General features: G+C 38.9%; 1 protein-coding gene across 2 annotated transcripts in view; it reads right to left on the bottom strand.

Moving 5' to 3' along the window:
- Nucleotides 1-264: 264 nt before the first annotated feature.
- The window catches only part of WDR7 (WD repeat domain 7), a 388,356-nt gene continuing 362,590 nt past the window's right edge, over nt 265-26,030 (bottom strand). For both annotated transcript variants that reach the window (XM_025365405.1, XM_025365406.1), the window contains 2 exons: nt 9,147-9,251; nt 265-3,060 (listed from right to left, as the gene is read on the bottom strand). In XM_025365405.1, coding sequence (XP_025221190.1) covers nt 2,857-3,060; nt 9,147-9,251 — 309 coding nt within the window. In that variant the 3' untranslated portion in view covers nt 265-2,856. The remainder of the gene's footprint in view (nt 3,061-9,146; nt 9,252-26,030) is intronic.

The following is a 26,030-nucleotide window of genomic DNA, read 5'->3' as shown; positions in this document are numbered from 1 at the left end:
TTTGGGAGCATGTAGGGTGGAGATAAAGCAACAGGCATGCAACTCCCTTGCCCAAACCACAGAGGGTGCCATTGAGTTTCTGGAGGGAGAGTTTCTCGCTGCACTTCTGCTCTACTGTCCTCTGGGAATAAGTTGCCTTTCCCAAGGCAGCTCTCCAGGGAAATGAATGTTTAGAGGCAGCAGGGCGAGGGGAGCATACGGATTTCAACTGAGGGTGTTTAAGATGAGTGAACACTGGAAAAGGTAATAATGTGAGAAAAACAGTTTTCAATACAATTGTTTTATTTAACACACGTATGTACACAGGAACATTCAGCATACATAGAATCTATTAAGTGGAATCATTAAGAAATGTCTGGAGAGACAGACATTTTAATTCGCTCACTATACACAGGGAGTTCAATCATCACATTTTCATACAGGTGTCACGTCATGTCATCTTTTGCTTGTAAATTACCAATGAAGCCACATATGTCTCTACATATACTAGGACAGGTCCAAATACAGTGCCAATGAAATCAATAAAACATTAAAGGTGTACGCTGGGATGAAAATACAGAGTTTACCTCAGTGCTGAGAAATCTAAGCTGGGATGAAGTTTGGGACTGTGGCTATTAAAATAGCCAAGGAGAGATTTATGTTAACAAGAATGCAGATATTTAGTAGTTAGAGATGACCATTTAATCATCAAACATCATCCACCCCAGGGTTTTGCAGCCATAGCTTTCTACTGGCCTTGGTTGTCTGTGCATACAGAGCACTTGAAAGGCCGACCCACACTCGTGGCCCAGGGCTGTTGCTCCTCTGGGCCTCCTGGCTTTGCTCTCAACCTTCGTAGTGGTGGGAGCCATCTGTGTGTTGGCGGCAGGCTGCCTACCGCTCCCACACCTCTTTCTTGATACACAGAACGTTTTTGTTAAACAAAATGCTAAGGTATACATTTACCTCATCATTCCAAATAGAGATGTAGTCTACAATAAATTAATTTCCATTTAAGTTCATAAAGTAAACATATGTTGGGTATAGAGAAGACTGTGGGCCCACTGGAAAACAAAGTGAGCCTTTTAGTTTACCTTACATTTCTCTAGCTATACCAAACACAAGAGCACGTTCACCAAACAAATAAAGTCTACACTGTATAGGTCTTTGTTTCTTCCTTGGAAACTACATATATAATCTTTATAAATACAATGTACATGCATGTGCCTAAATTCACTTTTGAAAGAATACCCAACTCTAAAATCAAGGAACAGTATAGATTTGCCATCAATGGAAATAACATCATATCAATATGAAAGAGATGTTCTAGTGGTTTTAATTTCTTAACATGTTCTTTAAAAATCTGTTTCAGTGAAATAACCAATGTTTGTTCCTAGACCTTGATCCTACATTTTTGTATATTAGATAAACTCTTACAACCTAAACTTTTAAGACTAAATTCTTCCATTATCATTTTGGTTCCTTTGTAAACTTCACATATTTTCTCTGAATTTAACAAGTAATTTTCTATTTTTGCATTTAATAAATGATTTTGCCCAACAAACGGACCAATCAACAATTAGGCAACCAAACAACCCCCCACAAGTATATACAGATCAAGGTTAGAAACAGTTCATACAAAATATTATTCTATTTTTTCATTATTATGAGCTAGAACCAGCACAATCTGATGTAAGAAGCAAGTGATATAGTTAAAGCTTACTTAGAAGCATAATGAATACCCTCATTGCAATGTCTGCTCAAATAAATTAACTGAGAGCCCACACATTGTTATATACACTCCTGAACATTTGTGCCATAGTTATTACTTTTCCAGAATACTTGTTTAAAAGAAATACCTTATTAGCTTTCCTTTAGTTGATCAGTAGTAGTTTGAAGGCTGAATTATAATAATTTCATAACTGACATATGCCACACATATGGGAACTACAGGATTGTGAGGCTTCCGGGGGAAAGGGGTAAGCTCTTTCTTCAACAGGATCTGTAGCAGTGGATAGGGGAGTCTTCATTTCCGGTACACGCTATGCTTCCGAACTTGGCTCTTTATCACAAAAGTCCCTTCAAGAGATTAGTTACAGTGACTGGATAATTACATTAACTAGATCATAAGGAGTGATTATTTTTATTTTAAACTACTAAATACACTATCATTTAAGCAAGAGATGAGCACTTCGGAAGGCTAAGTGTCTGGAAAACTATTTTCTACAAGAAAAATATTTTTGTGTGTGTATATAATTTCTCATGAATCTCAATCTGGTTAGCTGTTGATAAAGAAGGTGGTAGCTAAACCCTAGGAAACTGGATTGAGTAATTTCCTAGCAATCACCAGAAGAAAAGAACATGTAAACACAGAATCTTTTTGGTAAACAATATTTTAGGAAATTCAAAGGGCAATCATTTCAATCATGAGGACTACACCACATGACCTCAACACCCAGGGTCAGAACGGCCAGATTCAAGCAGCACTTCAGAGGTGGGGTTGAGATGGCTAAAATGCTGATCTGGGCTGGGAGTGCAATCACAGTGTTTATTGATTTTTGTGCTTCTGTTGCACCAAGCAACAAGAGCGTTCCCAAGAACCGCTGGCTTTCCGCTCCCATCTCTGGCAGGGAAAAACTACCTGGTGACAGGATGGCCACATCGTGCAGAGCGTGTGTGCGTGCCTCTGAATCGACAGACAGCACGAGCAGGGTCTGCCCCTGAGAAGCATGCACAAGTGACAAGACCTGGCCGCACCCCTGGACGGCACTGGGGTGGGCAGGCCCCTGGGAACAATCTGGTGGGAGGAAGGACACAGCAACATTGGCTTGGAGAATTTAGAGAGCTAAAACGCAGTCACGGCGGCAGGCAGCAGCGTTAGACCATGAAGCGGTGCTCCTTCCCATCATGGGCCATGAGGATGACGTTGCGGTTGGAAGTCCAGATGAGCCGGGCCAGCTTGAGGGCGTTGTGGGAGCCGGGTGACGCGGGCTGCACAGGGGGCACCTGGTAGGTTTTAATGCAGCGCAGCTGAGGTGCCGAGTTCAGCATGCCGATGCTTCCCAGCAGTGACGTGTTCATCTGGAGGGACAGGAGAGCACATGTGTCACCTGAACAGCCCTCTCCCTTTCCCTATCACAGAGATTGGGTAGATCTCTTCTGGCCACTTTTTCCTCCATCATGGTTATTCTCCTTCACCTGAGCTTGTTCTTAACCTCTCAAAAGTTCCTTTCGGTGTGCTTGGAATTGTTCTGATGCTGCTACAGTAAATGCAGAAATCTAGAGGAATTTCATGGGGGTAGAACCTGACAACAGGAGAGTCCATGGATCTTTAGGAAGAGAGCTAAATTATAGCTCTTAATAAAATGGTTCATTTAGACAACACAGGCATTTGGACATTGTGGACATTTAAAACTGAAGACTTTCATGTTCTTTACCACAATGCTAACTGCATTCCCTGATGGATGAGTCAGCGAAGACAAGTTTTGGGATTTGGAATTAGTTCAAGAAAAGGAAGCAAGGTTAAGCAGTAGACAGAGTGACAGTTTACTGGATCAAATAAAGCTCAAGACTCCCTTCCACCCCCATTTCCCACCTACTAATACCTTCACTCCTTACTTGCTTTTTAAAAACTCGCTTTCTGGGAAGCTCTTGCTTATTATAAAGTGCAGAACCAGAATCAATTTCATCTCAACACTGTGTCTGTGCCTCACTGTTTTGCTATTATACGAAGGAGAGTCCGCTCTTAATATTTTATTGACAATACCTTTTTATCAATTGATGATTTCTGCTTTTTGGCAGTTTTTCAGGATTTAAATTTTAGCTTTTCTTAATCCATTCACATAAATGAAAAATAACATGGAAATTATGAATCATGAACAACTATGCATTCAGGTTGAAGTACTAAATATTGATGGTAGTTGTCTACGTGAACTGTTTCCTAAGCAACTGAGTCTGAAGATTTCTTTAGATTCTAAATATTACTTAAAATATTTTCGCATCATGTGTGCTATTATAATATCACATGGAAAGAATACTGAAAATCTGGAAAGAAGTCTCAGAAATAATACTTTTTCTTTGTACTAATTTTCATTTCCAATGCTTCTCTCCAGTATAACCTCCATCTCAATGTGTAAGACTTCCTAGAGATTTGCATGAAGCATGCAGATTATGATCCAACATCTACCAACGGTGGGTCCATGAAACTGGCAAATCCTAGGACATTTAAGATGTGTTATCACTGACATCATCCCCTGCATGTGGATCACTGCAAAACACAAGCCATTCCTTTTTCCAGCCCTCCTCAGCAGCAGGATGGTGTCAGAGGGCGTAAATCATGGCATCTCTAGCAGAGTGTGTGCAGGCTCCACTGACATTTTCACAATTTAAATCATCTTGAGTAATAACCCTTTTAAGATGACTAATGTTACTGATTTTCCTGCATTAATAATAGTGCCGAACACAACACAGAGGTGAAAAAAAATCACTAGTGTACGAGGTCACATTTTAAAACCAAATGTATGGTTATTGTTAACTCTTTCTGTTAAAGTTTGGTTCCTGTTTCCAGCCAGGCAGTTCCTTACTGTCACCCTTTCAGAAGCCTGTTTCTTTGCTTCCTTCTCTCCTTTTCCCAAAAACTTCCCAAAAGATAAAAATCAATGCCTTATTGCTTTCTTGGATGTTCCCAAATAGTTAAAATATAAATAATGATGGTGAGCTTGACTTGATAGATCCAAATGACCCAGAAGATTGCTGGTTAACATTAACTGGCCTCAACAGGCATAGTGTGTTTTAGAAAAAAATCTAATTTCTCAGTTGATAAATAACTACAAGGTATTTTTCATTCTTTATAGATTTTCTATGAATATATGTACGAAGCTTGACTTCTGCTGGTAACTCAAAATGCAAGGGGCATATAATGCTCAGACACTTCCTTATTTTTAATTCCTCTCTTCAAATTTAGCCACGAACAAAAAAAATGGGTTGAGGCCGGGCACGGTGGCTCATGCCTGTAATCCCAGCACTTTGGGAGGCCGAGGTGGGTGGATCATAAGGTCAGGAGTTCTAGACCAGCCTGGCCAACACGGTGAAACCCCATCTCTACTAAAAATACAAAAATTAGCCAGGCGTGGTGGCGGGCTCCTGTAATCCCAGCTACTCAGGAGGCTGAGGCAGGAGAATCGCTTGAACCCGGGAGGCGGAGGTTGCAGTGAGCCAAGATCGTGCCACTGCACTCCAGCCTGGGCGACAGAGCAAGAATCCGCCTCAAAAAAAAAAAAAAAAAAAAAATGGATTGAGAGCTAAACATGAAAAGGGAGAGAATATCTCATGGGAATACTCTAGATGTAAAGATTTTAGAAAAGGCCATTACAACTGGGTTCCTCTTATAACCTGAGCCACCCCTACTTTGATAAATGCCTTTGGTTGGATCAAATAGCCTTCCTGCCTGAGAATAGGGATACGTGAAATTCTTTAAGGAACATAACCGTCATAGTTGCATACATGTGGAACAGTAAAGACCCCCATGTTCACTAAAATTGATTGCGCAAGATCATCCTTTCCCTATGACCTCTTCAAATTTGGCATGAATCTGAAGTATTATAGGAAGGGTATTAGTTTTTCCAATAAACTCAGGCAAATGACTCTCTCTGAAACAACTAACAATTTTGTTATTCAATATTAATGTTTTCTTGACCAGCGACGGCGACAAATGATGCTCAGGTAAGGACATCTTGAGCCCTGAATGAATGCAAACTGTGTGGAATTATGAGATTCGGTAACATTCACTTTTTCCTGATTGCAAAGATAGTAAATACTCATTGTGGAAAATTCAAATAATAAAGAAAAGTACAAAAAGGAAAGCAAAAAACCCCTGAAATATCTTTTCCCAAAGACAGTCACTGTTAAAATGTTGGTAAACAACCTTCCAGACCTCCACATGTACATAAAGATGAAGATAAGCAGATTTAATAAATTTTATATAAACAAGCTTATATTAACATGTAGTTTCAGAATTTGCTTTTTTGTTCAACAAAATGTTGATGGCAATCTTCTCTTGTTAATGACTACAGATTTACATTATTCCTTTTCAATGGCTGAACAGTATTCTACTATACAATGGAGCAAATTAAAATAAATGAAACCAGTATCTACCTAACTTCTTATCAGCATTTCTGAAACAGGATATTTGCTGGACAGTGGTGGTAAGATTTGGGTGAGAGAATTGTGACTGTATTTCATTACCAAACTCCTCCTCTTGCTCAAATATCAATGGATACAGAGAAGTGAAATATTCAAATTAGGTGGGGTTAGAAAATCAAAGGGCTTGAATGACTGCCAAATTACATCATTTGACAGATGAGAATGTAAATTCACTCAAATGTAACTTTGGCTTTTTTATTCCCGTCAAAAAAAAATTCTTCACAAAACTGGTTCTGTGAAGATTATTTTCTCAACACACAGAAACACAGATATAATTCATCACAACAGGAAATGTTTTAATACTATTCCCAATGTAAGTAAGGCAGGACACAGACCTTACTAAGTCTCACTTGAGTAATTATCCAACCAATATTTCTCATTAACACTCATTTCTCAGCAAAGATTTTAATAGCTGATAGCTTTAGTAAGGTTCTGTATTAATAAGACTTCATTAAGTTTTCAAAATATATTACAGTACACTTACTGGAATAATATAAAAGTATTCTCCTACATCATTACAACGAAACATGCATCTAAATAAATCAGCAAAGTCCATTTGGGGAGAGCAGCAGTAGATCTAATACTGTTTTCTGAACTCTTTTTAATTCAAATAAGACAACTACACTTCTGGAAGAGATTTCATTGCATTTTCCTGAGAAAGCTGAAAGGACTTGTTTTTGTGTCTTCCATTAAAATTTCAAGTCTGAGTTTGGTATAACATAAACATCAAGAAATGGGCTGTATTTTAAATTCCGACATTGGTTTTAGAGGCAAGAATGACCGGGGTGTTGCCTGGGCTGCTTTGGCTCTGGCATGTGCAGAGTTTAACAGGAAGCAGCCCTTGGAGTAGTAGGTGAGCTTCTGGACTAAGGACATGTGCTGCAGCCCCACTGTGTGCAAAGCCACCTGTCCAGGCACACAGATGTAAGTGTGCTTGGCAAAGCCCAGAGTCAACAGCAGGAGGCTTCAGAGAGGAACTGGAAGATGAAAAGATGTTATCTGAAAAGGAAGCCATCTAATAAATGAGCTTGATCTGTAAGTAAAACGGAAGAGGATGCCATCCAATACACGAGCTTGATCTCTAAGTGAAAAGGATGTTACCCATAATCCCATCAGTGACCTGGGCAGTAATTTTGATATAAATAGAAAAATATTCAACGAAGGGATGAACATATCCAAATAAAACCTTGAAGATCGAAGGGAAAAAAGATAATTTACCATTTAGAAAATTCCATTTAAAATACTCCTGAAAATACTGGAAAAAGTTTCAAATCTGGCTAATATGTGAGGTATTTCTTATATAACAAATTATGTTTTCTTAGCAGAAAGAAAGTTGGAAAAAAGAGGTGTTTTGTTTGTTTATTCCAAAGAAGAAACCCTGCACAGAACACAGGTTTCTGGCAAGCATGGACCCATGACTTACTGATCTCTGTGTCTCTAATGCACAGGCCAGCACCTATCACTCAGACACCCAGTAAATGTGGAATGAGTGGAGCTTTATATAAATATTCCTCCAAGATCCCAAGAGAACAGGAAATAAAAGAAAATTTGTATCAAGGTACAGCTGACGTAATAGAGGCCACTGAGTTAGACATCAGTAGGGAGGGAAAAAAAAATCAGTAGGCAAACTCCTTAAAGAAGCACTGCTGCAAAAGCCCAGTTTCTGGACACCTAACGGAATCACTGTGGAATTTCAGGAGAGGAAAACACCAGTGCTGTGGTTATTCACTGGGAAATGAGGGCTGGGTGAGATCTCTGATAAAGAGAGTTTAATATGAGCGAATTAAGATGTTGGAGACATATTTTGGAAGAAAGGCTAATGAGAAAATAAACTGGAAAACTAAATTAGATAAAAGTAGAAGAAGTCTGTGACGGATTTTGAAGTTGTCATGCTTTAATAGCATGTTGTTAATTAAGTAATTTATTGTATCCATTTTACATTTTATTACCTATTGATTTTTTGCTGAAGCCTTGTTTAAACTTTTATTTTGTTTTGTTTTAGTTTTCAAAGCAATAAACTGAATCTCATAAAACACACTGGCATCCTAAGAAAATAAAGAAAACAACAAAATTTTAAATTAACTTTTTTGGGGGTGTTGGTAATATTTAATTTCTTGGTAATTTTCGGGACTAAAAGAGTAAGGTAATTAAAAAGAAGATGGGATAGCAATTAAGCAGTGAGAAGAAAACATATTCTATTGCCAAAATTAGTTTCTCAAAATTAGTGTTCATTTTATTCAGAATTAAACATAGGCATTCTCATGAACTGCTTACCAAAGACTATTTGAGATCTTAAGAAATGTTTTGAACAGTTTGAGAATTATGAGTATTATGCGGGAAATTCAGAATGCAAAGAAAAATGAGATAAGTGTAAAAGGGACATGAGGTGAACACTAGGAAAACACCTTATTATCCTATGCTCTACGCCCTGTTACAGTCCCAGACCCAGGGACCTTGTGTAAATGAATAGGTGAAGCCAGTGAGGCTTCTCCTGCCTGATTCCTCTCGGGCCAGGCCCTCAAACATGCCGGCCCTTGCTCACGGCAACTCGTGCACCTGTGTCCCCTTCTTAACCACCCACACCTCCTGACCAACCCTGAACACCCAGCCCTTCTTCCACACCACTCAAGCCTCAGCTTAGGTGTCACTTCCTCTGAAAAGCCTTCCCACAGCCTTATTCTCAGGCTCCCCTGGGACCATAACTGCTTGCTTATTTATGTATGTCTACTTCAGACTGCAAGCTCCGTGAGAGCAGATGTCCCTCTTTCCAGACTGCTAATTGTATTCTCAGCACCCTGCATGCTAGTGCCTGGCACATCATCAGCAATCAATACAGACTGGATGTTTGCTGCAAGGAGGGAGGGAGGACAGGAAGGAGGGCCGGCAGGTAGGCTCAACAGGAAGGCTTACTACCAAAGCCATATCACGCAGTATACGCTTTAAGACCCTGGAGCATCTACCCTTACCTGCCAAAAAGAAATGTGGCTGTCAGTGTTTGAGTAGGTGGCAAGGTATCTTCCATCAGGAGCAAAAGCCACTGCAGTGATTGGTCCCTTGTGTCCATGGATTGTCTAAAATAAAATTCAGATATCATGAATGGCAAGCATTCCACAGGACAATTACAAGTATACACACAAATGCATTCAATGTTGAATAAGTTACATCATGGGTATTAGATGCTATTGTCTTCTTTGTTTATTAAGTCAGCTTAGAAAAGTAAGCCAAGCAACCGACATTCTCTCATTGAGGGAACTCTCCAAGGGCTTCAATCTTGTTCTGAGGTGTCCACCTGCCTCCTAGTTGGGAGGGCAGCATGAGCCCAAAGAAAAACCATATGTTAATAGACAAACCAATGTGCTAATTCATTTACGTCCGCCACAGGGAAGAATTTCACAATTAGAAAGGTAAGAAACTGATCACCAAAAGTATCCAGGAACTTTGCTCATCTGAAATAAAAGAACAATCAAAGCTGTGTTATAAAAATCCCTGTTCTGGAAGGAGTTAAAGGCTATAATTTCATCTCCTTAATAATTATACACTGCTCATGCTTTATGCTTCATTTTCTAGCAATAACACTGCATTTAAATGCATATAGCTGCAATTAGTAAATATACATCCACACACATGTGGGAGGTTTGGGCACACACATAAATCAAATACCATTAAAAACAAGTTAACAGGGATAGTTTTGAACCTCTGCCAAATAGCGATCATTGATTTAACCATGAATAATAAAAAGGAAGTTGTATTTTAGACTAGGTCTTTGATAGAAGGTCCCTCCTAATAAAAACAGTACTCAAGTCTGATGATATTAATAATTACAGAAGACACTGGATACTAAGCAAATTAGCAATACTGTATTAATCTCCCTGCACTCAACTATTAAAAACCATACCTCTGCCACATTAACCAATATTCAGTCCGGCTTACAAGCTGCAGGTTGGTCTCCTCCCTTTGTCTAGAAAGGAATAGGAAATATGTGCCCCTAAACTAAGAAAATTCAGGACAGGTTTGCTTCCAGTTGTCATTTTTGATAAAGAATTGTGAGCCCTGAGTCTCAGTGGGAGCATCAGGCTTGTTATGTGATTCGGCCCATAGGTACTGTGCATTTCAGAAGATTTTTTCATACTACATATCTGAATGCCTAAGATGAGGAAGAAGAGGGAAAACAGGGGTAGAGACACAAGCACATTCCTTGCTGCCTTTGCATTCTGTCCTTTTTTGTCATTAGACTTTCAAGGGACTGTTGTGTCCCCAAATAACACTTGTTTTCTAACACTCAAAAAAAAGAGTTATGTTGGTACAGAACTGGGCTCTGGGCAGGGAGAGAGCAACGATGTGAGCCAGACGTCCTGGGTGTGCATATGAGCTCCACTACATACTAACTGTGGAACCTAGGGCCAGTTAATGAAGACACTTAACATCTCAGAGTACGCATGTTTGTAAAGTAGGAACGATGATGATGATAATGATAATATCTAACTCAAAGAGCTTTGTAAAGGTTAAATGAGGTAATACATAGTGTTCTGTACAATGCATGGCATATAACAATTCAATACTTTTAATATTTTTGTTACTCCTGCTTGCTTAGAGATGACCAGACACATATAAACAGTCATATAACTCAACCACTTGAGTACACCATTAAATGAACACTTCTCCAAAACTATGCCTAATCACACATCTCAGAATCAGCATCATGTAGCATACCAGGTTGCCTATAAACACAGACTTCAGACTGTGGCATTTGATTAAATAGATGTGATTACTCATGATGCTGGCCCATAAATGTACTAATTTAAGAAATGGAGTGCACTTGCTGAATAATTATTGCGAGAAACCAGCTTAACATCAACTATTCTGGAATGAGAATCACTCAGGCAGGAAAAAAGCCTTTAACCAATTAAATCAGAAAAAGTGGTCATTCCCACTTACTAGGTCAGTTTAATCAGCGCATTGGGAAAGCATTTTTAACCATTTTTTATAATCAAGATTCAGTTCTGCTAAAAGTCTGAAATTACATTGGGCCAATCTGAGGCCACTTTATGGTAAAGACAGTAGGACAGTAAGGCCTTGACTTAGAGGCTGCAAACTCAAAACGCTTAAGCTGAAATTAGATAATAGATGTGTTTGGTTTGGCCTGCAAAAGTGCAAAAAAACGAAATTTTTTTCAGCCCATCTTTCTAATTGATCAGATGTTACATAAAATCAAGATTTCCAGCCTCTCCTGAAAAACTGGAGGATCGGGCAACACTGGGCCTCTGTTCACATGTGGCAGCATCAGCCAGGGCTGAGTGGTGGTGAGCATTTCAGCCTGAGCATGTGCCCTTCACTTCACCAGCCCAGCACTGACACAAAAGAAGACCTGTGTACCAGGCTGCCTAGCTCACTTATTTCCTGCCTGGTCCCTCCTGGCATTTAATGCAACCTTTCTATTACAAATATTTGATTCAAAATTCAAAGTTTCTTCCATGCTCTGGGATCCCAATATCCATCTAAAACTGTGGGAAGACTTTTCTTCTAAGAAAAACTGGCCCTTCTTGAAAGCCCTCAAAGCCCGGCTCTGTGAAGAGGTGGATTGAACCTCCTTCTGGAGATTGGGCTCTTCAATTTCAAAACAGAATGCCAAGCCTTCCTCCTTCAGATTAGCATCCTTCCTTAATCAGCAACCAGAAGGTTGCTTCAGTAAGTTAGAGAACGCAACAGTGAGCCGGCTATAAACCAGCAGGTCCAAAGGATGTTACAACCCAATGGACACATTCACACCCCTTTCTTGGAGGCTAGCTGTTAGCTTTTTGTAAACGTAGTAAAACAGACTCACTGGGACCATATTTGCTCCTTCAGAACAGTCTTCTCTAAATATTCCATTTTTTGTCTTCCTCTGGCGAGTATTTAAAACATCCATGTGAAGAGTACTTCTATGTCAGCTGAAGACACTGAGCAGTTATTTAAGTGGCTCTCATAGAAGATCTTGGGAAATAAGTTCAGCCTGGAATTTTCTGCTGGGAAAATGTTTGTCTTTCCAGATAAATTTGTTGCTTTCTTTTATCATGTAACAATAATTACATAACCTAACACTGGTTTGCTTTACTGCCAGGAAACTCAGAACTAAATTTATGCTCATCCTATATATCGAGTAATAAATACTTCCTCCTACTCATTTTACTCATCACTGTTCCGTTTTAACTTTTGTTGAAGTCCTGTCATATACTGAGTTTAACTTTCTTTAAAGTCTTCTTTGGACAAAGGGGGACTACATCTTGGATCAGAACATCACACACACATGCACACACACACAGCATGATGCATCACACGCGTGCGCACACACACACGCGCGCATGCACACACAGCATGATGCTGCTAGATGCCCCACAGGGCTGGCTTTTTAAAGCAACCTAAAGAAAAACCACAGAGTGCTGACTGCAGCTGACAGACCTACTGTCTCGTAAGAGCAAGTACCGCTCAAGCAGTGCAGGGAAGTTCGCTGTTTTAAATGGCTTGGTACATCTGGTGAGTTCATTACAATCTCAGCCTGAGAGGTGCTTCAGCCCTCACTATAATGGAAATGTTGCCATTGTCTTTTGTTCAGATTCTCTGAACTTCTAAGATCTGTGCAGGCACCACCTGAATTGACTTTAACCGCTACTCTGGCATTAGAGATGCAGCTGTGAGGATTGCAGAGAACTTGTTAGTGCTTTGTGATGGGGCGGATTGGATGGTTTGGGTCTCAAATGCTGGACCTTGAAGAACATTTTCCAAAAAACAACAAGTTTCAACATAAAAAGAGGTATGGTAGACTTTTTATATGCGAAAGAGTATCATGCCTTGTTATATTTTCAGTCAAAGAAATTGCTGTCTTGAAAAGACAGAAATGGAATATAAAGAAATTAATCAAATTCAGGAAGTGCTACGAACAATTAAAAAAAAAATCAAACAATTATTCCTAGCAGGAGATAGAGTGTTGAACTGTTAAACACCCCCACCCCATTTTCTCATTAAAGAAAAGGAACTGAGAAGCAGAATAATGAACAATACTTAATGCACCCAACAGTTTTTAACATACATTTTCAATGTGCTCTGCAAAGAAAAATAATTAACCCAGTTGCACAGAGAAGGAAACAGAAATAAGAATTTCTAAAATGATTTAGTGTCAACAAAAGCCATGACTTTCTAGAATATTCTCTTTAAAACTGCTCTTCACATGATCTGTCAGCTTCCAAATGACAAGTTTGGGACTTGAAACCAACCCACTTTGAGGTCGAATAAAACGAAAGAGAACATCTTATATTTATTTGTAGGTCTCATCATTTTTTTCTTTAAAGGGGAACACAAAATCCTACCTAAACCATTTTCTTAATTTTAACATAAATTATGAAAACACGATTTCCAAAAGTAGGTAAGATTTCCCCATCATGAATGCCAGCACAAGGGAAAGATTCATAAAGTACTGACCCATGTATTTTGTATAACATTTACTAACATAAACTGGAAAAATGCAGGAGCGTGGACTGAACCTTGACGGCCCCCAAGGTCTTGAGGGGCTGAGAGGGTAGCGGCCCATGTGGCTGTGGGCTTTTCAGGAAGCAGCGTGGCTGACTTTAGATTAAGTCAGGCAGTTGCAATTTGAGGGGTGCTTGAAAGGTCTGCTGAGCCGAAATATGTCCTCCCCACTTGGCTGCACATAGCCTCTGAAATCTCGAAAAGCACAATTATGCCTTCACCTGAGGCATTTTCCCTAGAATGTGCTTTGGCAGAGGGCAAACAGGACAAGCTTGTTTCCATGAGGTACAAGCATGGCAGATGCCCTGACTTTAGGGTGAGCCTGAATGAAGTGTCTGTGTGTGTAGGGAGGCAGGAAATAGGTGAGACAGGCCAGAAATTCAAGGCAGTCAGTGCCTCAGCAGTGAGGAAGAACTCTGAGAAGGAGAGGCAATACCAAAGACCTGCAAATACCTACATCTTCCCAGTGCTGCTCCCACATAATGATACCCGGCAATGCCAAGTGAGGTGCAGCGGGTGCTTGTAGCACTCATTGTATGTTTGGTATCTCTCACATATTAATAGCAGCTGAAGTCAGAAAATGGCAGCTAAGGAGGGGGAACCAGGCTCTGATTTGCATGCCTTTCTGACATCCCAATACGGGAGCCTGTAGATTTCTTGGCTGGCTGGCAGGGAGGTAACTGCTCAAGGTAGAGAGAAGACAAAGACATCGCTCTGACTGACAGCTCTGTTAGGCAAGGGAAAGGCTCATCAAAAAAGAGCCATTTCAGAAGAGTTCAAAAGTTAAGAATTAATTATGTTCAAGGAAAAAAAAAATCCCCCCTTCTTTTCTCCCAAGCAATCAATTTGCGAAAATTTTATTAGATATTTAAGGTTCATCTGCTCAAGGAAACAAATTATAGATTCAACAAATAATTTAGGCAGATAATAACACCATTAAAAAATAGATAATCTCATCTATGGCCGATTAGAAGGCTCAAGTCCAATTTAATTATCACGATGAACTAAGCCTTCTCAAGTCTCTTTGTGCATAGGCTCTTAAGACCACATGGTGCTGCCAAGAACACTGAAAGGTCACCCATTCTGTCCTGTGTGTGGACAGGGCTATGGTGAAGCAGGTCAGACATGAAAATCTATTCTGTTTTCAAATAGCTCCAGAGAAAGATTCCCAAATCTCCCCTGAGGACCCTTTTCAGTGTTTAACAATGTGTGCTTTCGGGAAATTTTTCCTTATATCAAATCTAAATCCAAAACACTGCAGTTGAAGCTTGCTTCCTCTGGTCCTGGCCTCAGTAGAGATGGAGAACAGCTGGTGACCAATCTTAGTGTGACAGCCTTTTAAAGGCTCGAGGGCTGTTGCAGCAATCTGCCCCCCTCTTTTACCTAATTTTTGTTTTTAGGATTAAAAAAAAAATCCCAGTAACTATAACCTTTCCTTTCGGGTCTTATTTCTCAACTTCTTAATAATTTCAGTGGCTTTTCCTTAAACTCTCTCCAAGCTTTCCAATCAAGACATCTTAGAGTTGGATGGTATCTTAGAGGTCACCTTATTCAACGACATTTCATGATGTGGAGTTTCTTTTTTTTTTTTTTTTTTGAGACAGGGTTTCACTCTTGTTGCCCAGGCTGGAGTGGAATGGCACGGTCTCGGCTCACTGCAACCTTCGCCTCCCTGCAACCTTCGCCTCCCAGGTTCAAGCAATTCTTCTCCCTCAGCCTCCCGAGTAGCTGGGATTACAGGCACCCACCAACCACCTGGCTAATTTTTTGTATTTTTAGTAGAGACGGGGTTTCTCCATGTTGGTCAGGCTGCTCTCAAACTCCTGACCTCAGGTGATCCACCCGCCTCAGCCTCTCAAAGTGCTGGGACTACAGGTGTGAGCACCTGGCCTCAAGATGTGGAATTTCTTTTTTTGTCTCCCTTCCCTCCCTTCTCTTTTCTTCTCTCTCCTTCCTTCCTTCCTTCCTTCCTTCCTTCCTTCCTTCCTTCCTTCCTTCCTTCCTTCCTTCCTTCCTTCCGTCCCTCCCTCCCTTCCTTCCTTCCTTCCATGGAGTCTTACTCTGTCACCTAGGCTGGAATGCAGAGTGCAATGGCACAATCTCAGCTCACTGCGACCTCCACCTTCAAGGTTCAAGTGATTCTCCTGCCTCAGCCTTCCAAATAGCTGGGATTACAGATGCGTGCCATGATGCCCGGCTAATTTTTGTATTTTTAGTGGAGACAGGGTTTCCCCATGTTGGCCAGGCTGGTCTCGAACTCCTGACCCCAAGTGATCCACCTGCCTTGGCCTCCCAAAGTGCTGAGATTATAGGCGTGAGCCACTGTACCCAGCCAAGATGTGGAATTTCAAACCAGAATGAGTACTGGAATTAGGAGATCGGATGCCATTACAGTTTCTCATGACACTATGCAGCCTGGCCAGCATATGCTTATTTTATCAGAAAATGGCAATTGTGGCTGATGATCACCATTAAAAGATAATTTACCAGAACTCCTTGAAAAGGAAAAACTTGTACAGTTGTTGGCATGCAGATGGCTGACATTTGACGTGCTCCCAGTTATCTTTAGGAGAGTGAGATGTGCACACCTCAGCCAATGGACAGAGTCTTGAGGGTGCAGAAACATCTCGAGAGGCATCCACTGACAAAAACCCAGATGATTAGCCCCTGCTCTAAAGCCTCTTCTACCACTTTCCAGAAGACATCAGTACTCATTTTGCACCCTGTTTATTTTCATTAAACATGTACTCCCATTCATTTATTGCTCATTAACTCTCTTCTATTTCTCTCTTCTCCAATTTACTAATTCTCAACACTTACATCATATCACCTGGGTGCTTAAAGAAGTTAGTTTCTGTCTCACCATTGGGTCTTGATAAAATTGCATCAAATAACTTAATACTTTAATACAAAAAGTGGATTTAGCAAGGGTCAAGTATAAAACAGCTGTTGTCATCCTTGAAATAAATGTTAAAATTGTACATAGAAGGTAAACATGCACTATTATGCTATACCATAGAACAGGGGTCCTCAACCCCTGGACCATGGACTGGTACTGGTACATGGCCTGTTAGGAACCAGGCCACAGAGCAGGAGGGTGGGTGACAGGTAAGCAAGCCTCTGCCTCCTGTCAGGTCAGTGGCAGTATTAGATTCTCATGGGTGTGCAAACCCTATTGTGAACTGTGCATGTGAGGAATCTAGGTTGTGCACTCCTTATGAGAATCTAACTAATGTCTGATGATCTGAGGAGGAACAGTTTCATCACAAAACCATCTATCCCACTCAGGTCCATGGAAAACTTGTCTTCCATGAAACTGGTCCCTGCTGCCAAAAAGATTGGGGACTGCTGCTATAGAGAATCCAAAAAGTATACTAAGAAGGTAAACTTCTGTAGCATGTATGATATGCCAGGTGCTGTTCCAGATACTTTCACATAAACTTCTTAATCTTTACATATCAACCCAATGAGATAAGCAGACTATGTTATTCCCCACTTCATAGATGAGGGGACCGAGGCACAGGGAGGTGCGATAACTTGTTTGGGTTAGAATCCAGGCAGTCTGGTGCCAGAGTCTGCTGCCTCACAGAATACCAGGTAAAAGAAAGCTATGAACTGCTGGATCTTCAATTTCCATAGCTTGACTTTCCTACAGCTGAGAAAGTCTTATGTATGTTACACACTAACACTTATAAGTGACTTTGCCACACCAAATAACAAAGACCTTGAGTGATGTCTGGTGGTGCTTGGAGGCTGGGTGCAGCCCCAGCCCAGGCAGCTACAGCAGGGCTGCTTGGAAGCAAGAGCTTGTGGTGGTGCTGGGGCTTGCCAAGGGGAACTGTCCGTCCCCTCGTTCTGGACAGGCAACAGTCAGCCAGCCCACCTTGCAGACCCTTCTGAATTTCAGGGGACCTCACAGAACCCCTAGACTCCCAACCCCATGTGGCAGGGAGGTGGCTTCCACATACACAGGAAGGTCCCTGGATTAGCCCAACCTCCCTTCCTATCCTGCTGCTGTCCTGGTCCACAGCAATCTCCCCTGCCCTGCCATCCCTGTGAGGACGGCTGGGAGGACAGCACCGCCTGGGACATAGGAAGCCCATTTGCCCAGTGGAGTCTTGCCTCCGTGTGGGGTGAGGCAGGGTCCACTGGCCCACTGCCACAGTGAGGGTGAAGAAACACTCTTTTATTTGACCCACCTCCAGGAGTTTAAACCTCTTAAAACAGAGTTGTCCTGGCCTTCTTCACTGGCTAAGAAGGAGGAAGGTACCTGTGTTGATTCCCCCAGACGCCCAGGCCAGATTACAGAGATGGTGGCCCCATCTCTCTCACCAGCAGCCTCCCTCCCTGGTCCTCAGTGCCTGAAGGCTTTCACCCTCCTATCAGCTTGTCTGTACCCCAAAGAGGCAATACCTTCCTACAAGGACCATAAATAAGCACTTTTTAAAGAAAGGATAATTAGAGTTAGGAACCTGTTTCTTTCTCACTTGGGACCCAAACTATAAAAACTAAAAATATTGACCAAAATGGAAGTACATGGTAAATGCAATCCTAAAACTCTCTAGTATTGAAAAGAGCTCAACTTTTCTTACTGGGTGTACTATCTCCTACAGTCTAAGCACGTAAGTCTAGATGCTGCCCTTTGGCGGTTCTACAGATTTTGAACAGAGATTTGAGAGTTGAAAACAGGTTGTTAATCTCTATAATTTCTTTTCTTGATGGAGGGCTGAGGCAATGCTTTTTATTCACATTATGCCAACTTTATGTTATAAACTCAACCTGTTTTGGCATTTTCCAAGCCAAGGTATTGAAACTATTCAATGAATTATTTTCTATCACCATCCAATTGAAAATAATATATATTCAGAGGGAAAAACAAGCAGACTTGATATCATTTTAACATCTTCATGGAAAATAGATTTAAGGATAAATATAATAAAGTGAGCTATCTTCAGTTTTATTGTAAGATATAATGCCTAAACAGGCTCTCTTTATTCCTTAAAAATAGCTTCAGTGTTTACTGCACAGTTTCAGTTACTAAAAGTTACTTATATGTCATTCGAGGACAAGCTGACATTGATGAATTAAAGCTTTTCAATATCGACATATTGACAATCCTTATGACACAAGCAATAGTTTTCAATATTTCTTCTGTAGGGGGTTATATATCAACATGCATGTGCATATACACATATATACACACGACACCCTTATCTAGGAATAGTGAGAATCAAAATACATGCTCAAAACTATTGTATTATTGTAATTTTGACATTCCTAATAAGTTTTTTATGGTATTGAGGCTTATATTTTCACTAAGATCTATGATAAATTATCAAAATTATTTTTAAAAGGAAGTTTTATGAATGGAAAAATAGAGAATAAACATTTAAGCCAATTGTTGTTTACCAAACTTAAAACTTAAAATGTTGTAATCATCACACAGCAAACTCTAAAAAATAGGTACTGATTTTAGGAGTATTTTCCCTTCGATTTAACTGGGAAACTTTCAGATTCAAAGAAAAGTTCTCCGTCAATTAGACATTAATTCACCTATTAATGTCTAAGCCCCTCTTTCCCCTTTTCTTGCCGCAGACAATCAGGAACTAGCCTTGCTCTTCCCTGTTCTTCTGATTTATTAGGCCCAATATTTCCAGGACAAAGTAACAATAGAATATCCAATTAAATTATACGGAATTGATATGTCTTTTCTTTGCATGTTGAAATGATTAATTATATAGAATCATACTTTGAAAATTAGGTTTGCTAAAAATCCCAAACATCACAAGTTAATATATTATATGATCACCACCAATTTTTGGCTAATAAAATGACAGCAGTATGTTTGTACTGTACAACTTTTAGACTCAATAATGATTAAAAAAGCCTAAAGACATAAATGAAAACATAACGTTTTGATATAATTTAACATTTAAAAATATAATTATAGAGCCATGCTTAAAGATGATTCATGGATACTCTACTGCTGAATACTAATATAATTTAGATAAACGTGGTTCAGTTTTAAATAAAAGAATAATGAATAAATTATCAAATATTTACACTGCTCACATGAAATATTTATTAAAGTTTTACTTGCATATGCTTAAAAAGTCACACAAAATGTTTTCTTCAGATTCGGGCAAACCTAAAAGCTAAATTTTTTTTCAGTGTTTCTAATAAAACTATTTGAACACATGCTAGAAGTCTTATACTGTGCTACGAAAATAAATCCCTCCCCGCCTGCTTCCACATGGAGTTCCTTAGCAGCATGAATGGTCTTGGTTACCTCCACCCTCTCTAGACATTTCAGGCCTTTACATGGCAGGACTTCAGCAGACCCCCATACACACTAACTCGCCGGACAGCAATCACATTCCTAAGTAAATGTCCGTCATGATGGGACTTGGCATTTTCGTGGGTTTTCATTTGGGTTATGGTTAATGGAAGATGGTTTGGTTAAGAGCAGTAGGTCAGGACCTTCACATGTGTTCCCTCTCCTTTGTCACCTCTCCTTTGCCTGGTATAGCGCCTGGTGACACAAAATTGTCTGATGTAGGTTATACTAAAGCTAGAGAATTTATATTTTTCAAAATTATGTTGCAAAAGTATTTAACATTTTCACCATTCCAAAAAGAGAAATGACTTGAAAGTGTTAAATTATGACATAAAATTCTATAATTCATACCTATATGAATTCAACATTACCACACCTTTGGACTCATGTTTATTTTGGATAATGATAGAACATATCAATAGGACACATTACAGGTTTAGAAATTTTACACTTTGATGTGTAGTTTATTATGCCTCTCCACTTATTAAAATAGAAAATCAGATTAGTCTGGAACATAACCTAATTCATGTTGTTCTGCATTACAAGGTTCATTTCTTTTGTTAAGAAATTCCAAGTTATTTAGTCATGTAACCAAACACCAGCTGTTCCCCCAAAACCTATTGAAATAAAAAAAAAATGAATTCCCTTGATGGTGACTTATTAGAGACTGATCTAGAATGAATACCTTCTAACTTAAAGCTCCTTTCACATTTTTACTTTTTCCAATACAACTTTAATAGTAAAACAACTGTATTGTTCAAAATAAATACAATAAAAATATAATTTAAAGAAAAGAAATACCAAGTTACAAAAAGATAAAATTAACTTTTTACTTTTGATATAACATCCAACATTTTTCTTACTATTAAAATCATAATATTCATAAAATATGCAATATTGTATTTTTTTTCATATAGCAATTGCATTTGCAAATCTCCCAGAGTAATTACTGTGGCAAAATAACACTGACATTACTTGTCAGTCCTCTGACTTATACTTAGACTATCCACTTTCATGTAGTGGATTAAAATTTGTCTTTGCTGGTTTTATGAACAGGAACAATTTTCTGATTTGCTTATTTGTAAAATAATATTATCTGTCTTGCCTACCTTTCCTTAAAAATATGATTTTTAGGAAAAACTATATTTTCTAAAATAGTTTTAGGAAAATGTAGTTAAAAATATTTATCGAGACTTTTGTTTTAGGTCCTGTGCAAGGTATCAGAGTATAAAGATGAGATAGGACCTCTGCCCGTGAATCTAGGAATGGGAGACCAACAGGTTGACAGTAAGAGACTATGGTATGGTGCAATCAATAGCGTAATAGAGATGTGCAGAAGATGTCACGGAAACACAGACGAGGAGACAGTAGTTTCTGTGCAGCGGCGGGAGATGTCAGAAAAAGGTGCAGAGAGAAGGTTGTATTTGAACTGAGCTCTAAAGGACCACCAGAAGTTGGTGAGAAGAAAAAGAGATGAGTCTAAGCAGACATGTGCCAAGTGAAGACTTCAGAGGGGTCCAAGAAAACGGCCAGCACTCTTGTGTCACTCTGCCTAGGGGAGCACCCAGGCAGTGAGGAGAGGTGGAGAGAGGCAGGCTTGAAAATGAAGTAGAAAAGCAGCTATGGCCAGGCTATAAGCTGCCTTCTTGTGGTGTCAAGAAATGTGGACTTATTTAATAGTCAAAAGGGAGTTTTCTGTAGTTTTTAAATATGAGAATGGTCAGATCAGACTAGTTTTAAGAACATTCTGCAAAGGGTGGAGAAGAGAGAAACAGAAAGGAAGAAGGACTGGTTGGGAAGCAAACGTAGCAGAGAAATGGGGAGCTGAATGAGGAAGTGGGCATGGACAGGAAGGAGCGGGCAAGCGGGGCGGGTGGTGCTGCTGCGACCTGGAAAGGGAAGGCACAAAGGAAAAAAGACCCTGGGGTGGGTGCGGGGGATAGGGAGAGGTGGTAAGGTGTCAGGGGAAATAATGAGCTCAGTGTGGGAATTCAGGTGGAGGGGCTGAGCATATAGAAATCTGTTAGAAAGTGAGGAAGATGAATTGGGAGCTTAGGAACAGGTTGATGAAAAGAAAGGCAGATTTGGGAGGAATCAGCACATAGAGAGATGTGGAAGGCATACACCCTGCACTCAGCCCTGTTCCTGGTACACAGCAGCTTCTCCAGGAATGCTTGTTAAAAGATCCAATGTAAATGGTTGAGAAAATCCATGAAGAGCAGATAGAGTGAAAAGACCAAAAGGAAGAGGATAAAAATGACAGGAGACACTAGCAGCACAAGGGGTGGGCAGAAAAGACAGACCTGGGCTCATTTTACACACTGTGGACCTGAAATACAATATTTTATCTAATATTTTATTTGTAAATTAAATATTTCAAGGTGGTCCCCAATGTACAAATCACCTTTAAAAGAGGATTTTGTGATAAAGTAATGTACTTAATAACAAAATTGCTTTGAAGGTTGATAGTATTTTAACTTTTAAATGATAATCCTTTATCAAGTAGTAATTATCTGACTCAGTGATCAGAAAAATCAATTATTAAAAAGTCAAATTTCTGGAGTCTAAAACATATTTGAATTAAATTTAACATTTTAATCTACCAATATTTGCCAACTCAAAACTGACAGTCTAATTTCTCTAATTTTAACTTTGTTTAAATTTCATCAGCTATCCACAAATTATGTTTTAGAAAGCCCAATGTATAATATACTTAAGATTTCTCCAAGTATAATTATAAAAAGAAAAATATACTATTAAAAGTTAGGAAAGATAACAAAAAGGAATTAAACTGGAACTTGTATATATTTATGGATGTACTGTAAACATATATGGTTGCTCACTTAGATGTGCAGATTCTTCTCGGCCATAAAAAAAATTAACCAAATTAATGACTTAAAAAAATCTACATTAGTGATCATAATCACCAATTTGGTTTTGATACAAATTTCAATTATTCTCTGTATTCATAAACTAAAATCAATGCAAAAAGTGCTGGATACTTTACTACTAATTACAGCCACACAATTCATATTTACATAAGCATTCCCTATAGTTTGGCCAAAGGTAATTTACCTGAATGCAAGGGAAAGTGAATTAAATATCCAATCACTAAAATTAAATTTTAGAGGAATATCTATTTAATGTTCTTAAAGTGGGAGATATATTGGCTTAAACCTTTGTATCTTTAATGCAATCATACTGCTTAATCATAAGCAAACTAAAAGGCCAATTCATTACAAAATTCAATATTTGGACCATCAAACTCTTTAGTACTTAATAAGCAATTAATATTTGTCAGTGAAAAATGTTGTGGTAATACAGGTGAAAATCAATAACACAAGCCCACTTGTTGCACTACCACTGACGAGCTATCTAAATAATTACAATCTTTACGAAAAAAAACCCAAAACCTGCTTTGATGTTTTAACTTAGGTTCTTTCCAAGCAGATGTGAATCCTGTGATGCTCTCTGTTTATAACACAGAATGCACTTCGTTAGTAATCTGCTCATAATTACTATCATGCATATGACCCACAGGCACGTGCCTTAAAATAACATTCTATGCCTTATTACAGATGCCATTAAGGGCATTCTTTAATACTATGCATACTAACTTTATTCACTTTTAAGAAAAAAAATCTAAAACTCAACCAGAAGCTTTCCATTTGATATAGTATTTTCCTTGTGGAATAAGTGTATGAGAAGATAGTTTTGACACACTTCTGAGGCTTAATAGACTTTATATACGAACTTTGCATTAGCAAAAATAATTTTTAGTAGAAGCATAGTTTTTATTTAGATCAAGTTGTCCAACCTGTGGTCTATGGGCCACATGCGGCCCAGGATGGCTTTGAATGTGGCCCAACACAAATTCATAAACTTTCTTAAAAGATGAGATATTTTGTTTTTAGCTCATAAGCTATCATTAGTGTCAGTATATTTTATGTGTGGACCAAATAATTCTTCTTCCAATGTGGCCCAGGAAAGTCAAAAGATAAGACACCCCTGATTTAATTTTTTTTCTTTGAAAAACACAGGGAAAAATATAAAAAAGGAAACTAAAAATTACCTGTAGTACCACCATTTTTGGGGTACTTATAATAAAACTGAAAACCCTACCCAAGTATACTTACTCGTCAAATGCCATCCCTTAGAAGAACCACCATAAGTCACTGGCTTACAGTCTTCCAGATTTCATATTAGCGTGTCTTTGAAACCTTAAAGTTTATCAGTTTTTCCTGGTATAAACAATTTCATACTCCTAGGCACTATTTTACTTTTCCATAAAAATATTTTACTTGCTCAGAGATGAGAGTGATAGTTGCCAGATCACTTTAGATGTTAAAATTAAGATTATAACATTACGTAGTAAGTGTAATATTATATGGTAAATGCATGCTCTCCAAAAGTGTGCTTCTGCTTTTTTTTTTTTTTAAATGAAGGTTATTAACAAAGAAACATTATTTAACACATATTTAGTTGCTTTTATAGTTTGGAAATGATAAGGACATCATTTTTTTAAACGGTTTTTTATAATATGATAATAGTTTTGTGCTAAACATTTCCATTTAACAGTCAATTGAGATTAATGGTTAGATACAGCATTGTACATTAAGATGCCTGACATGGTATTATAAAATACTTGTACTTACAGATTTTTAATTTATGACTGTTCAGGTGTCAGAGCTTATAACTGCTTCGCCAAAGGTTAAATTACAAAGGAAGTCAACCAGGAAACCTAAGACTACTCCTTAAATACACTACAGGCCTTCAACTCAAGGTGTGAGTACGAGTTAATACAGAACTACAAATGCCATTTATGGGTTTCATCTTTGGAAAGTTTAGAATTCACTGAGAATTCTGACTCATACTTCCTGTTCCAGCTATGAAAAACTCAGAACTCAATGTCATAATGGGCTCCCTGAAAGGCAAATTCTACATGCAAAGTTAAAAAAGAGTGAAACCGTAAGAACTGTTTTGATTTTTAAAATATCGATAATTAATATAACTTTAAATACAAGAAATCCTTCTATTTGTAGTTCTGTATATTTACTGTGTCACTCCTCACTATTCCATGTGCAATGTGGTAATTTTTAAAATGACCTGCTAGTGACATTTTTACGTGCAGTACGTTGCAGTGTTTCCACATGGGCAGCCATCAAATGAGAGGTCCTAAAGTTTGTTTGGAATTCAGTTGTTCGGAACTCTGAACACATTTATCTACAGGAACAATGCAACAAATAGATTTCTGGGCCAGCTTCCAAAAGCCAAGAGAATTCTTAATGTTTCAGAATTTATAGTGCCAGTTCAATCTCCTAAGCACTATTTATAATAGTTTCTATGAGGGGAAGCATTTCAAGGTCCAAGCCAGACCCAAGGAACCTAATTGTCTACTGTAGACACCAGAGACACACAACTTCTAACATCTCTGGATATACAGGGGGAACATATGTGTGGTACTAGGCCAGGGTAGTGTGTGTGGGATGTCAGAGGGAAGTATGAGATTACCTATCTGGAGCTCCTAGGTATTAGATTCATCCAAAGCTCTAAGCTAAAATCAGGGAGACATTCATTTACTTCCTCCTACACCCATACCTTCAGGTAGAGGTTAAATTACGGGATTATTGTATAGGCCAGGTGAGAAACCTTGGAGATTTTCTGGGTATGAATGATTATATAGGTGCACCCACAAACACACACGTGGAGGGTATAATATAATGTGGATGGAATGATATAACATACATATAATGTGAAGGGTATAATATAACACGCACCCTCCATGCGGACGGAATACTACATTCAAAAGCCTAAAGGAAAGAGAGTATAGCTTGTAGGGGAACAATAAACACACAACAAGCCCTCCAGAATGATCCACATTTACAGTGAGAGGAATGAAGTGGAATCAGATAAGCGTAGATGGCAAATCAGTCTGAAGACCATAAAGGGCCCCATGATTTTCTGTGAATATGCACGTGAACACGTATTTAACATAAGGATTCTTAAATCCAAC

The sequence above is a fragment of the Theropithecus gelada genome, chromosome 18 (genome assembly GCF_003255815.1).
Source record: "Theropithecus gelada isolate Dixy chromosome 18, Tgel_1.0, whole genome shotgun sequence".
In the NCBI taxonomy this organism is placed as follows: Eukaryota; Metazoa; Chordata; class Mammalia; order Primates; family Cercopithecidae; genus Theropithecus; species Theropithecus gelada.
The sequence above is the reverse complement of the archived record's forward strand: the minus strand, read 5'-3'. Positions and strand labels throughout refer to the sequence as shown.